The sequence below is a fragment of the Cuculus canorus genome, chromosome 4 (assembly GCF_017976375.1).
Source record: "Cuculus canorus isolate bCucCan1 chromosome 4, bCucCan1.pri, whole genome shotgun sequence".
NCBI classification, from domain to species: Eukaryota; Metazoa; Chordata; class Aves; order Cuculiformes; family Cuculidae; genus Cuculus; species Cuculus canorus.
The window spans coordinates 9876272-9891418 of NC_071404.1; the positions used below are offsets into that span (position 1 = coordinate 9876272).

Genomic DNA, 15147 nt, shown 5'->3' on the forward strand with positions numbered 1-15147 from the left:
TGCTGATAGAATCTGGGGTTTGTGGTTGCATTTGTGATGTAGAGTTTGATTCTTGCCACCATTGCTACTTTTTGGCTCAGTAACCATTTAATTTAGATGAAGGGCTGATGCATTAATTCTGAGGCTGTAGGAAAGTGGCTGTCAACCTGTGGTTCACACATAGCTGGGACTTTGAGACCTATATCTTGGGGGGTTCTAAAGAACTGCCACCTGCCAGTGGGGTTTACCTTTCCATGTAGATGTCTGCATCCTTCATCCAATTTTTGGACATTTTAGCAACCTGATCCAGTGGAAGGTGTCCCTGCCCATGGCAAGAAGGTTGGAACTGGATGATCTGTAAGGTCCCTTCTGACCCAAACCATTCTATATGATTCTGTGATTTTACAAGTCTATAAACCAGAGAAAAGCAAGGAGGCCATTGCTTGGAAACAAACTTTATTCTCTTGTAAACGATCGTGTCTGTCACTGAATATGTACTGTTTCTTTGCTCTGCCTTCAAAAGTAGTGAGCTGGGGAAAAAGAAATGCTTTCCTCGAGCTTTCGGTGCTGGAGAGACTAGCTTCACTCTTAAGATGTCCCGCAGAAATGGTTTTCCTCATGGCTTAAGGTGTGCGTTGTGATGTGGGGAAAAGAATGGGGGACAGCCTTTCTGTTTGGTTTAGAACGTAAAGCATACTCCTGGTTTTTTTTTTAGTGGAAAGGATACTAAGACCTTCCAGCTTATTTCATCTATTTTTGTTTCCAAACGTGACTAATTTTGGCTAGTTGAAACAGGAATACAACGAATTTCTAAAAATGTTAGAGCAGTGCACTGCTTGTGCTAATAATGTTTCTTTGTGAGTAGTTTCTACAGCAATAAATGGGTGTGTAAGTTTACATTAAGCGTAAGGGAAAATGATTTTGTGTGTTTGCTGAACTCCCGCGCTACCTTTCCTTATCTGTCCCTTCCCTGTCAGAACTGGCTGCTTCTGGCCACGCACTCAGCTTGCATTTCCAGTTTACTGTTACACAGCGCGTTCCAGCAGACAGAGATTCCCTGGTGCATGACTAAAGCAATGATTGTACTTGCACTGTCTTTTAACCACTTCTGTCGGGGTTAGGCAGAATCACTTCACTTGTAGAAATATTCCTAGGTGAAGCGTAGGTTCAGGTCACTTTGATAGCAAGCATTTGCTCAAAGGCAATGCGTTGAAAGCCTTGCAAGTAATCTGGGCAAAAAAATAACTAACCAACAACCATCGGTCTGATCCAATTTACAAAATATTTTTAGACACAGTGAAGAAAAGCAAATGTTAAATGCAGGAATGATAGTTAGCTGGCAGCAACGGTGGGAAGTAATCACTCAAAGCCAGTGTTTCTAAAGAGATTTTAGAAGTGCTAATGTTAGGCTGGGTTCGTCTTTGGTTTTCTCTCTGATTTCAAAACAAATCGCTTCTAATAAATGCACACGTTGCACGGAGGTTGACTGTTGGGAAGTAGCACAGAGCTGTCTCCATTACTAAGTAAGCTGGTCCATTTCTAATGTATTTTACTCTATGTAAATATGAGATTGTATGTCTGAAAACAGAAATCGCATTCTTCATATAAAGGCTGTCTGTATCCTGACAAATGTCTATTGGCAAAATGGTCTCTTGGGTACTGTGGCAATTTCCAGTGAGTTTCAGCACTATTGAAAAGATTTAGGGAGATCAGAACAGAAGCAGTGAGGAAAAGCAGCATGTTGATTTGCTTTGGATATTATACTTAAACTTGTAATGAGCTGTTGCTTCCAGTTCTCTAGCCTGATTTTTGAGAAACCTTTTTAAAGTACAGTTAAGGTTTGGAGAAAACCCACCAAAATTGTCTTGAGGCTGGAAAAATTCTATAGGGAGAAATTACAGAGTGTTCTGTCGTACCAGAGGATTGAATTCGGCATAATTGCAGCATGCTTCCACAGGAGGAAAATGTCTGGTGCCAGTGGACTTTTAATAGAGCTGAAATTCCTGGAGGTAGCGTCGTCAACTCTGTGTTGCAGTTATGCAACTCAAAAGGGGCACGAGGCAGTGTTTCTGATAAATGAGCATTAGAAGAAGCTCGAGGAGAAATGGCAGATTCCTTTTTCGATTGCAAATTGTGATATTCTTCTCGAGAATGTACTCGGTGAAACAAAACGCATTGAGTACCATCTAGGGGCAACAAGGTGAAATTCTGCATCTTTTGGTGAAACGTGAGACAAAACAACTGTCTTGGTTGTCCATTCCCTGCCTAAATTCTATTGAACTGAAAACTGACCTGTATTTTCTGTGGACTATGTCACTTTTTAAAAAAAAATTAAATTATTAGTATTGAAAAAGCCTTCATCTTTAAAACATCTAGATCTGTTATATAAGATTTATCCATAACAGGGTTATCTTTTGTAGTATTTTGAATTGATGATTAGCTATAGTGTTCCTTAAGCATATACAGAGATCCAGTCCGTCCATCCATTCTTCCTTCCTTCCTTCCTTCCTTCCTTCCTTCCTTCCTTCCTTCCTTCCTTCCTTCCTTCCTTCCTTCCTTCCTTCCTTCCTTCCTTCCTTCCTTCCTTCCTTCCTTCCTTCCTTCCTTCCTCCCTCCCTCCCTCCCTCCCTCCCTCCCTCCCTCCTCTATGCACTGCTCCCACTTTCTTAGAGATCATTTGGGTCAAAAACTGTCATATGCAGCTTGAAGTTTTCCAAGTTTCTTTTTAAATTTAACTGTTACTCTCTCATAAAACATGTATTCAGTCTTTAATCAAGGGGTTTGAAGATATTACTGAGTTCTGGCCAGGTTCTTCTAGTTAGCTGTATTACAGAACTGAGTAGTCACATTACAAAGTTTTGGTGTTTAGGTTTGGCTGCTGTTGAGTTGGTGAGGATGATTGTTGTATGGTCCTTTTGATGAGACTTCCACAGATGCATAATCTGATTTTAATCAAGCCTTTTTTTTAAAGGAGAGGGAAACAAAACTTAAAGAATGTGCCTAAATCTGTTAGTCTGAATTGCGGGATGTTTGCTGCCTGCTGGTGATAGTCTGTGAAAGACTGACCGTACATGACTGCTTTCTCTAACACCTCTGTTTGATCTTCAGATCTCCGATGGCCAAGGAGATGAGCGTTCAGAGTCCCCCTATGAAAGTGCTGATGAAACTCAGACTGAAGTGTCTATATCATCCAAAAAATCTGAGCGAGGAGCAGGAACCAAAAAAGAATATGTGTGTCAGGTGAGAGATATTAGCTGGGGCAGCGAACCATCTTTTCTGAGGGTTCATGGAAAAGGTCTTTTTAAATATGAAAATGATATTAGGCCAGAAACAGGTTTATCATTTGTGTCTGAGATATCTGTTAGTGATGATGGTGTCATGCCAGTCGATGGAATTCTTCATTCCTAATTTTTTTTTTTCTTGACTTCCAATAAGTGACTGAGCCTTTCTGCTTGAGTTTCCAGATCCATAAGATAAGCATAATTGGTGCCCCAGAATAAGTGCAGGACTGTTGCCAGGTAACTGGTTACATGATTGAGAAGAGCTGCTCGCTTATCTGTTAACAAAGAGGAGGGAGTAAAACCCAATGGGTTTTGTGCTTCCGCGTGCAGCAGAGATTGCAGCTGCATTGGTAGTAGCTCACTGACTGAAAACAAAATGCTTTCTCAAACTGTTCTGGAAGAGTTCTTAGGTTATGAAATGATAACACAATACAAATGGACAGATCAAATTTGTTTCCACAAAACCGGGCCAGCAGTTGTATTTCCATTTCTTGTACATAGTGAGGATGAGGTTGTATCTGTCTCTAAACGTTGGCTAATCCTTTAAATTCTGCCAGCATTATTGTTTGGTTCATTTTTAGTTATGCATGTGTCATTGCTAACAACTTCGACATAGAAGTATCATTGTGCCACCTAGATAAATTTCCTTTTGCCAAGGAAAAGGAAAATAAAGGTGCTTTTTAACCCTACTCAGATGCGTCAGTGTGCTCAGGGAAAATTTCCTAAAGCTTTTTTTCTTTTCCTTTTTTTCTGTCAGATTGTATTTACTCATTAACTGTGGTTCTATGAGTGAAATTTCTAGTGGTTTAATGACTGTTACGTGTTTCGACTGGAAGCCAGGGCATGGGGTGATACTTGTAAAATTATCTTTCACTTTTTAAATTTGATTTCTATAATGGGAAAAGAGATTTTGAGGAGCAATACGTGAAAACGAATAAAGAAAACAGTTTTTTTCCACATATGAACTTTTCTTTAACATTCAATGCCTTTGTGTTGTAAAAGCTGTGTGAAAAAACAGGTGATCTTCTACTGTGTGAAGGACTTTGCTATCGAGCTTTTCACGTAAGCTGCCTTGGGCTCTCTGGAAGACCAGCAGGAAAATTCATTTGTAGTGAATGTACATCAGGCAAGTTTGTCCCTTTCTGTTAATAAAAACCCAAAGTTGTAGTTTTCCTGTGCGTTGTTCTAGGAAATTGTCCTGGATGGAGTATGTATCTTTGGAGAAAGCACATTTGTCCTGTGGTGCCTGACAGGGTGGGAGTTCATACAGTACTGCACTGTGCTGTGTTTTAGCACGCTCACTGTTTTCAGTGAGAACTCTCTTACAGCTTGGCTGATTTAGTCTTAATTGCATTGCCTTAATAACTGCAGAATATTTGCTCTCTGTACAATTACAGATCAGACTTAGTCTGTCACAAAGACTTAAGAAATCCTAGGAAAAATAGCAGGAAGTGAAACGTTCTAAGTCCTTTTCAGTCCTTTTCAGTGTGTCTGTATCTTTTGCTTTCTGTATTAAAAGACTACCTTATTGCTATCAATTTCATTTGCTTTTAATCCTGTAATAACTGCTTGAAAGTTCTTAATCTCAAAACCTTACGTAATAGATTTGCATTGTTGCTCATAAGCCCAGTTCCGTACATATGGCAAACCTTGTTGGAACAAGGCTGCTTCAAAATAAAGCTTTCCCAAGTGGTCCAGAAAGAAGATTAGAGGATGCTTGTCCTTGTTTGTGAACCTGCTTCAAATTTGACAGGATCACTGACAACCCGTCATCCAGTTTCATTGCTTTAAAAAAAAAAGGCAAAAAATTCAGAGTTGTCCTGGTATACTGAGGCTTATAAATAAGAACATAAAAGCAGAGGAGCAAGGCTTTGGGTTTTGTATACGTTTTAACTGCAATGGTTTCGCTTTGTAACTTTATTTTATCTGTATATGAACAGATTAATATTTAACGCTAAAGAGTTAAAGTAAATAGCTTGCTGCATCAAATAATAGACTTTTATTTGAGTTTGTTAAAAAAACCCCACAGCTACAGCATCTCCCCCATACGTAACAAAAGCTCAGAACAGAAGCATTTTAAATCCACGTGTTTGAGTGAAAAATTAGTTACATTGGTTTTATTACTTTTGCCACTAGGTGTACATACCTGTTTTGTGTGTAAAGAGAGAAAAGCAGATGTGAAACGCTGTGTCGTATCCCACTGTGGAAAGTTCTACCATGAAGCTTGTGTGAAAAAATTTCACCTTACTGTGTTTGAGAACAGGGGGTTTCGATGTCCTCTCCACAGCTGCCTGAGTTGTCATGTTAGTAACCCCTCACATCCACGAATGTCAAAAGGTAGTTTCATTTTACATTTTTATGACTGATGAATTAAATCTGTTTATGTTATGTTAAGGTAAGGAATCTGTCCATGGAATAACTGCTAGCTGCCATTTTCAGGTGTGTTCTAGGGATTGATTCAGGATTTTTTAAATAGTAATAATTAAAGAATTTTCAGTCAATGTTAATATTTTCCTTACTTTTTTTATTTAACTAGCTTTCAATTATGTATAGTTAAGGATGTTTTCTCCTCAAGAGAGAATGAAATCTAGAATGCATAAATAATCAGAAACAGGCTGAGCAGAGTGAGAGTGAGACCTGTGACTGTACAAATGCTGCAGCAGGGTTTGCCAACTGTGAAGACGTTTGATTCTGTGCTTAGATGTTTGATTCTGTGCGTATTTCTGGCTTTGGGCAACATCTGAAGACAAAACCGCTTGACTGAGGAAAGCTTTTTACCCTGGCGTGCACAGTTAAAGCCTTCGCATTTAAATAGTCTAGTGCTTTAAACTTAGCATAGGTTTCTTTAAAACCTTTGTTAATTCAGTATTGCTGCTAAATGCACATATGCAGACTTTGAAAATGTAGTTGATATAATTTTTGTGTGTATATCGGCTACCTTGGGCATTTTTTAGCTCAAATAGTAAATCAGTTTTGTTCTAAAATAATATGGCAGTATTCTGCTTTGCTAGGAAAGATGATGCGTTGTGTTCGCTGTCCTGTTGCATACCATGCTGGAGACGTTTGCATTGCTGCGGGATGTGCAGTCATCGCTTCCAACAGCATTGTTTGTACGAATCATTTCACTGCCATGAAAGGAAAAAGTCATCATGCGCATGTCAATGTGAGCTGGTGCTTTGTGTGTTCAAAAGGTAAACAGATGTAAAAGTCTTCCATAAATGCAGCATCAAAATCTTTTATTCTTCAGTGTAAATTTTATTTTACTAATCTGTTTATAGAAAACTATTAGAAATGTGACAGATTAAGTTAGGCTTTGTTAGGTATTGAAATAACTTCAGATTGGCTTATGCTGCTTCCAGTTTTTGAGTATCCTTTTTTTGCAGATCTAATTTATTAAAGAATGTTTTTACTTGGACTTCACCCAGCAACCAGAAGCCTGATTTTATTCTTTACCAGAGACACGTAATGAGAAGTATTTCTCTGTTCTTTCCCCTGTGTTGAATGTACTTAAGCTTTTTGTATTTCTTTATTGCTAATACGTAATATTAAACATAAATATTTTAAGAGTTGCTTTTAGCTTAGCAGCAGACAGCAAATTGAATCTGTAGTAGTTGTTGCTGGGTGTGCCACTAATTAAGGATGTTTTGTTTTATGCTGTAAAATAAATTCATTTCTTATTGAGTGTCACAATGCGCATAGTGCTGATTAAACTGTAGCAGTGAAAGTTTACCTGATTTGTTAACAAATTAACAGGCAACATAGCAGCTTTTTAGCTGCAGCTAACTTTCCACTTGATAATTCATGGAACATACTAACAACCTTATTCCTTCCCCCTAGGAAAAAACATAAGAGAAGTCTGTAGTTCTTAACATTTTTCATACTGAGAAATATTAACATATATTTTAATAAAGCAAAGCAATAATAATTTGCAGTGAGTTATTCCGTCTTTTTTATTGCTAGCTTGCCTATTATTTTGTCTGTATAACTAATCCAAGACTGACGGGCTTTCAAATCAGAAAGGACCTTAGGGTTTGTACGCAACTGAAGGACACGTAGTTGTTGCAGGCCAGCATGTTTTAACCATTAGTTTCTAACTGAACCTACCACGTGTGTATCACACTGCTTTGAAACTGGCTGGAATGCAAAACTTTTTATTTTTGTCTTGATGTTTCTCAAACTTTTTTTTTCCCCTCTGAAGGAGGAAGCTTGTTGTGCTGCGAGTCGTGTCCTGCGGCGTTTCACCCAGACTGTTTAAACATTGAAATGCCCGATGGGAGCTGGTACTGCAATGACTGCAGGGCTGGGAAGAAGCTCCATTTCCAGGATATTATTTGGGTTAAACTGGGAAACTACAGGTCTGATGAACGGATTTATTTTGTTTTACAGTACTGGCATGTTTAATTAAGTATGATACAGTTTGTTGCTTCTGTAGGCCAGCCTTGCTGTACACAGATTTCTCATCCCTCCATAAATTAGGGACCTCAACTCCTTGCAATCTTCAATTTCAAAGTCTTGGAGCTTCACTGCTGCTCTCGGCCACGGCATGCAGGACTCCTTGTAGTCTTCTGACATCTGCTGCCACTATATGACCATTCAACCACTTTTTTATCAAAGATCTCTTCAAATAATTAAGCTGCTATAACTTATAATTGGCTAAATTGGCTGGTAGATAAGTCACTTAGGTTGTCGGTGTTTCACATTTTGAGATTTGAGTGAGATAGAGGAGGGTGGGGTTTATCCTGGAAAGCATTAATAGCTTTTATCAGCTGTTTCTTGGCCTTTAACAATTACAGTGATTGCAGGTCTTGTAAAAGATGATGATTTTGCTAACCAGATGCAAGGAGTTTTATGTGTGTACTTATTTTGCAGGTGGGCAAAAGTCCTATAGACCTGAGTGTCCCGCTTTCCTTTTCTAGTCCTTTCTTCTCTTGTTGCCAGGGAGTGGGAGCAGGAAAAGATTTTATATCCAGTTGGATCGTGGAAATAATAATCAGTTACTGTTGTTTAGGGTGGATTTATTAAGCTGTCTCTTGCAGAAAGAGCTTGACTAAAATGCTGTATTTTTTTATTTGTACCTCTGTGCTAGATGGTGGCCTGCAGAAGTCTGCCATCCGAAAAACGTTCCCCCAAATATCCAGAAAATGAAGCATGAAATCGGAGAATTTCCTGTGTTTTTCTTTGGTTCTAAGGATTACTATTGGACGCACCAAGCACGGGTGTTCCCTTACATGGAGGGAGACCGAGGGAGTAGATACCACGGGATCAAAGGAATTGGAAAAGTCTTCAAAAATGGTACAAAGCTAAAAGTAAAGAAAAATAATCGCGTGATATGCATGCTTTACTTTCTTCACACGTAGCCTTGGGACTGGGTTTGTACATTTGTTTTACAATATTGAATTAAAAAAATTGTTTTGATGTCCTGGGCAGTAGTCACTACCACTAACTTTGAATTAAAGCATTATTGTCGCAGCTTGTAAAGGACTAGCATATAATTGGAATGATTTGTGACGATTTTCACTTTCTGGGAAGGAAATGATGAATGTAACTGGGAGACAGAAAGAGTAGAATTGATACATCTGCTGAGAGTATTAACATTCAGAAGCATTGTTTGCTGGAAAGTTGAATGTTGGGACTACGAAGCAGAAGATGTTTCTTTGTTTAACACACGTGGTAACAAGCAAGTCAGCTTGGGAAGGAGTAATCCTCTTTCTAACATTTCTGTTAATACAACAATCTTTCTTAGCTTTGCAAGAAGCTGAAGCTCGATTTCGAGAAATAAAGCTACAGCGAGAAGCCAAAGAAACCCAAGAAAGTGAACGTAAACCTCCACCGTACAAGCATATTAAGGTAAGGTTTGAGGAATTTATGCTTGGTGCTCTAAGATCTAAGCCAGCACTGGAGAGAGAGAGAGAGAGCAACCTGAGTGGCAAGATAGGGAGGAAAGGTTATAACAACGTGCTGGTAATTGTGCTTCTATAGTCATGAGATGATGAAATTTTGCTTCCATCAGAACATCTAATATTGCAAAACCGAATTAGTGACCACTATAATAACTCTGACAATAAGTTCTTGTGTTTTAAAGCAATGTTTAAACTATTTTAATGTGTTATTCAGGTGAATAAACCTTGTGGTAAAGTGCAGATATATACTGCTGACATTTCTGAGATTCCGAAGTGCAACTGCAAACCCACAGATGAAAACCCTTGTGGCTTTGATTCTGAGTGCCTAAACCGGATGCTGATGTACGAATGCCATCCACAAGTCTGTCCAGCGGGAGAACGGTGCCAGAACCAGTGCTTTACAAAACGTCAATACCCTGAGACAAAGATCATCAAAACTGATGGGAAAGGGTGGGGTCTGGTCGCTAAGAGGGACATTAAAAAGGTATGGATCATTCTTGCCTTGCAAAGAGCTGGTGACTTGGGATGCTGTTTGTGGGTTTGGTGTATACTTCACTAGTGATACTTGGTCTCTTTCAGGGAGAGTTTGTGAATGAGTACGTGGGTGAGCTGATTGATGAAGAGGAGTGTATGGCAAGAATCAAATATGCACATGAAAATGACATTACCCACTTCTATATGCTTACTATTGATAAGGTAGAGTATTTTACACTTTCTTCTGTTATTCAGTTGTAATATTATTTTGATCTCTTTTGCTTCTGTTGATCACATTCGTAGGGTGTTCTGCTACCTTTAGTGTTCCACAGTTTCATATGTTCACAAAGTTGTATCTTCTATGCCTGCTTACACCATTCTATATATCAAGTACATCTCATTAGTTCTAACTGTGTTATGTAATAAAGTATGTATTAAGATCTATAAATTGTGCTTTGTTGCTGGGAATCAGATGTGTTTATCTACCTAGTCTTAAAAGGCAGTATGAAGTTTGGGGAAATACTAGCGATACAGTTTAAAGAGTTTCTGTTAGCTGTCCTTTTGCTAGAATTTCAACAATAACAAAAAATTTCTAACGTGAGAGTAGTGTGGAGTGTAGTTGTGAGGCTGTGTCCTCACAACTTAAATCGAATGCCAAAAATATTGTGCATTTAATCTTTTTCGCAACTACCTGTCCCTTTCTTTTTTTATAGCAGAACTTGACTTGTGCTTTCGTAGAGACTCTTTTCTGAAAGGGCCGTCTGCATTAGTAGCCAGCCAACGTTCCACAAATGGATTCTGCAGCACATTAATCCAGCAGATTAATTGATGCAACAGATGATTAATCCAGCATCTGTGGTTCTCTGTGCACACTTCCAAGTATTTTATTCTGAGAAGGGGAAGAAAATAGAGAGCCTGGACAGCAGGGGATATCGATTATAGATCTGTTATATTACCTCAGTCCCCGACAGCTAATTAAGAGAAAAACAGGAGCTGACTGTCACTCCTGCCTATTTTTTCAATCCTAATGACCTTTCTTTTGCCTGAGACAGTATGCTTTGTTTCCTTTAGTCCTGTAACTTAGGAGTTCCTGTGCAGGAGTTATCAGCTAAGAAGGATGAAACCATGTTTCTTTGAACACTTTCTCACCTCACTACACATAATGTTAGTGTGTTAAATATCTGAACTGAACGTATATTTGACTGTTGCCATAGTTGATAAATGATCGTTGTGACTCTGTCCTTTAAAAATGCCTGTGGCATTATGAGGCTGAGCTGTACTTACAGTTAGAGTGGCTGGATGTATGTGCACGTACTCATGACAATCATACATGTACATTATAAATATGTGTTAGAAGGAAATAATTGTTTATAAAGACGCAACGGTGTCTTAATCAGCTCCTGCAAAGAGCTTTTCAATTTCAGAATCCTTCTGTCTATTTCAAGACTTTGGGTTTTTTCGTTAATGTCTGGTATGTTTGGTGGCAATAGAAATTAAAAGGAAATTGTGTGTAGGGATGGGATTTTTTTAGTTCAACAAGAGCTTGGTTTTGTTTAAACTAGGCTTATTTGGGAAAGAAACGGGTAATCTCTGCAAGTAATCATGCAGTGACTTGGTAAATACGATAAAGCACAGTATTTGTAATTGCGTCACAGCTTTGTGAATGCAGACTGAAAGGTAAATTGACTGAGTTTGAGTTTTGAGGCATTCTGGAGGGAGGGGGTGTTTAACATGACCACTGCAGTGCTCACAGAAACACTTATCCTGCCGCGTGGCTGAGATGGGTTCTGGAAAAATGTGAGCTAGAGCAGTGTATTGCTTTGGGAGTGTCACATTCCAGAGCACATGTGACACTACAGTTTTCAATACAACACGTACCATCGATTTGCTTCTGTGCTTCTGGGTAGCAACACCATGTCTGGTTTGAATGCAAATACTGGAATAATTTATGGAACTATTTTTTGGGGGGGGTGGGGAGAAAATGCATTCATTCTGTTGCTGGTTTGATCTCCAGGACCGTATTATTGATGCTGGCCCCAAAGGAAACTATTCTCGTTTTATGAATCACAGCTGCCAACCAAATTGTGAAACTCTGAAATGGACAGTAAATGGAGACACTCGTGTCGGCCTGTTTGCTGTGTGTGATATTCCTGCAGGTATATCGGCTTATATTGATTTTGTTTTTTAATTCCCAAAGTTAAACCTCTTCCACAGTAATGAGTGAGACAGGTTTAGTGAAATATTTTTGTAGAAAAGTCAGAACACAGTAGAGATGCTTTGCGATCTGCTTTTTACTTTAACATTTCTTCATAGGGAGTCCCGTGGATGGGTTTTGTTGCTTGTTTCTATGAGAACACCAGAGAGCCCCTAGTTAGTGTGCTTGCATTCATTTCATGTTGTAGAGCCTGGTTTGTTGTAGAGATCTCAAACAGTACTCTGCATTTTTATTTCAAGTGAAGATAATGAGCTTAGGGAGCAGATGTAGGAGACTGTTTAAAAGAACAGACTATCCAGGGAAGTGGTTGAGTCACCATCCCTCCGGGTATTTAAAAGATGTGTAGATATGGACATGCTTTAGTGGTGAACCTGGCAGTGTGAGGTTTGGACTCGTGGTCCTAGAGGTCTTTACTAACCTAAACGATTCTGTGTTCTGGTTTGTATACACATGTCCACACGCACACATATCTCTGTCTATAGCTATATCTGACTGGACAGATACATAGATACGCCGTGAGTATGTGTAGACCAGGCACATGCACGATTTTGTAAAGTCAAACCGGTTTATTTTGAGATGCAATTGCCTAAGACATCCCACTGTACTGGCATGTAGTTAATTGTTGTCAGCGCTTAGAGCAGTGAGGAGAGGGAAAATCCTATGATAATAATAATATGTGAGCAAACGAGTATGAAACCAGAAGACAGATAATGAAACCTTTATTTGTTTGTAATAGTTCTGATGGGCTTCGTTACCTTGTCCTTCATAACAAAAGGATACATCTTATCTCCCTCAGGGACGGAGCTGACTTTTAATTACAACCTTGACTGTCTGGGCAATGAAAAAACAGTCTGCAAATGTGGTGCCCCAAACTGCAGTGGATTTCTTGGGGACAGACCAAAGGCAAGTAATATGTCAAGAGAATTTCATGGTGGTTTGTTTTTCTAGCCTTGTTTTTCTTTTGGGGGATGTGTTGGTGGACCAGTTCTGTGTTATGATAATGGTTAATGCTGCTTAAGTTGATGCTAGCTGTCCTCTGAGGGAAAAGCTTACTGTAGTTTCCATTGCTGGGAAGATGGAAACATTCTTTTGCCAAACATAACCTTGGTGCTAAAGAATACATTCTTATGCTGTAATACTGCAGCAGGTGATGCTGCTTTTGGGAACACCCTAAAATAATTTCTCCCATATTTTCCTATGAGAAATTAAGAATTAGAAATACTGCTGCCTACTGGCAGTAGCGTCTGGAATTAAAAGCATATGAAAGAAGGGGTTGCAGAGGGAGTAACCTTCCCAGTCCTTTTTAAAGTATGAAAGAGGAAGGGCTGTAGGCGTTAGGAACTGGCTAAGAATGAGCCTAACTGTAGCCAGTGAGATTATCCTGACATTGCACTTTATATTTCCCTCATCTGAACCTTAAAATGAAAAGAATTTTGAAATGTAAACATTAAGAAAAATGAAATTATGTCAAGAAATGGTCTGTATGATTCATATCAAGTTAATTTAAAACCTGTAATCCAGGAGAAGTCGATGAGGCTTTCTGAAGGTCTGGCTTAGCAGTGTGAGGGAAGGCACAAGTAAGTTTCCAAGAGAAAAAAAAATCTCACCTGTGGATGTACAAAGGCTACACCTTCGTGTTGTACTTTACACTGCTCAGTATCAGGTATTTCAGAGGATGGACTTAAAATCTTTGGAATTCGAATAGCTGTTTTCTGTTAAGGAGAGACTTAAGTGGGGTTTCACATGAGCTTGTGATCATTTTATGGAGACAACCATGAGGAAATGAAATGTTGCAGTTCAGTTTTGCAGGAATGTCTGCATTGGTTGATAGAATAGGCTAATTTTAAAGAAAGTAGTTAATGATTACTGGGGTCGGGGGAGGGAGTGATGGTAGGGATGTTAAAAAAAAATCCAGAATGAATTCTAGATTATTTGGTGAAAGTGCAAGCAGCAGGCTGACACATTGAAATAGGGATAAGGCTTGGTATTTTCTTTCTGGCATTATGGGCACAGTTACAGTTCCTGAAAGTCTGCTGCACATTTCTCAAAGAAGTGAATTGGAGGCTGTTTTTAATAATTCCAGCAAGAATATGCACAATTGGAAGAGAAAAATGGATATTGGAGTGATTGGTGGCGCAATAACAAAATGGAGGTAAATCAGCTGCAAGTAGATTAGACTAGAAATTGGAAGACCTTTTCCAGTCACAAGAAAGTGGAGGAGCTTTCTAATATGAAGGAGTTGTAGGGATGAGGTCTGGTTTCAAGAAGACTTTTTACAAGGGTCAGCATGTTCATTTTATATCAACAAAGATAGGCACAGTGAGGCTCTGGACAGGTCAAATATTTGCCTGTGCGCGCAGTACGCCAGGCATGCCAACAGTTTTCCTAGGTTGTGTAATACTTTTTCCTTTGCAAAACTGGCATTTAGAGAATTGAATCATATTCTTTCAGAATTCTTCCACTAATGCCTCAGAAGAAAAAGGCAAAAAGACCAAAAAGAGAACACGGAGACGCAGAATGAAAAATGAAGGGAAGAAAGAATCTGAAGATGATTGTTTCCGTTGTGGTGACGGAGGCCAACTGGTATTGTGCGACAGGAAATCTTGTACTAAAGCTTATCATCTCTCCTGTCTTGGTCTGGTGAAACGTCCTTTTGGTGAGTCAGCTTGCCTCTTAAACTTACTCAAATAAATAACTTGCACAGGAGTCTCATTCGTTGCACTGAAACCTTGTCCAGAGTGTCTTCTTGAAAACTTCCTTTTCATATGCTAGAACTTCATTGCTGTGTGGCATAGGAACTCTTCTTGAGTGTGGAGACATGATGATGGCTGTCCTCCTGCCTCTGGCAAAGTCAGCCTTCTGTTTTGCAGGTGTAGGTAATTAAGTACATCACTTGGTAGGAGCAGTGTGGCCCCATCATGGGTTATATCTAAGAAATGTGTGAAGCCAGTTGAGTTCAAGCCAAAAGAATAACAGCAGCATCTGGAACAAGGCAAGCAGGAAAATGTCAAGGGCAGCAGGCATTGGATTGCCCTGCCAGATACCACAGGAGTTACCTGGTTCCACCATGTCAGGTGGGATATGAAAAAGTGAAGCAGGCAAAGCCTGTTATCCAAGAAACAAGTCGAACAAGGGTTGGTAGAACATGCTGGGGCAAAAGAGTGTCTGGAGGTAAAGCCCATCAGCTGTCCCCTGAGCACTGTAATGGTAGGCAGCAGTTGACTGGATGTTTGGATATGCTTCCAGGCTGCAAGTTCTGTAAATTGCTATTGAGTAAAGCCTGAATAATTTCTTCTAG

At 39.3% G+C, this 15147-nt stretch overlaps 1 protein-coding gene and 1 non-coding gene across 4 annotated transcripts in view; both read left to right on the forward strand.

Annotated features, from left to right (window-relative positions):
* NSD2 (nuclear receptor binding SET domain protein 2) overlaps positions 1–15147 on the forward strand; it is a 105734-nt gene that overhangs the window by 86788 nt on the left and 3799 nt on the right. For all 3 annotated transcript variants that reach the window (XM_054065565.1, XM_054065567.1, XM_054065566.1), the window contains 12 exons: positions 3088–3219; positions 4263–4386; positions 5397–5597; positions 6272–6451; positions 7459–7615; positions 8347–8552; positions 9004–9107; positions 9375–9644; positions 9740–9856; positions 11649–11790; positions 12646–12752; positions 14301–14505. In XM_054065565.1, the coding sequence (XP_053921540.1) occupies positions 3088–3219; positions 4263–4386; positions 5397–5597; positions 6272–6451; positions 7459–7615; positions 8347–8552; positions 9004–9107; positions 9375–9644; positions 9740–9856; positions 11649–11790; positions 12646–12752; positions 14301–14505 (1945 nt within the window). The remainder of the gene's footprint in view (positions 1–3087; positions 3220–4262; positions 4387–5396; positions 5598–6271; positions 6452–7458; positions 7616–8346; positions 8553–9003; positions 9108–9374; positions 9645–9739; positions 9857–11648; positions 11791–12645; positions 12753–14300; positions 14506–15147) is intronic.
* LOC128852203 (small Cajal body-specific RNA 23) lies at positions 11378–11507 on the forward strand. Its single transcript, XR_008449911.1, has one exon. It is a non-coding gene; the product is annotated as a small Cajal body-specific RNA 23 (non-coding RNA).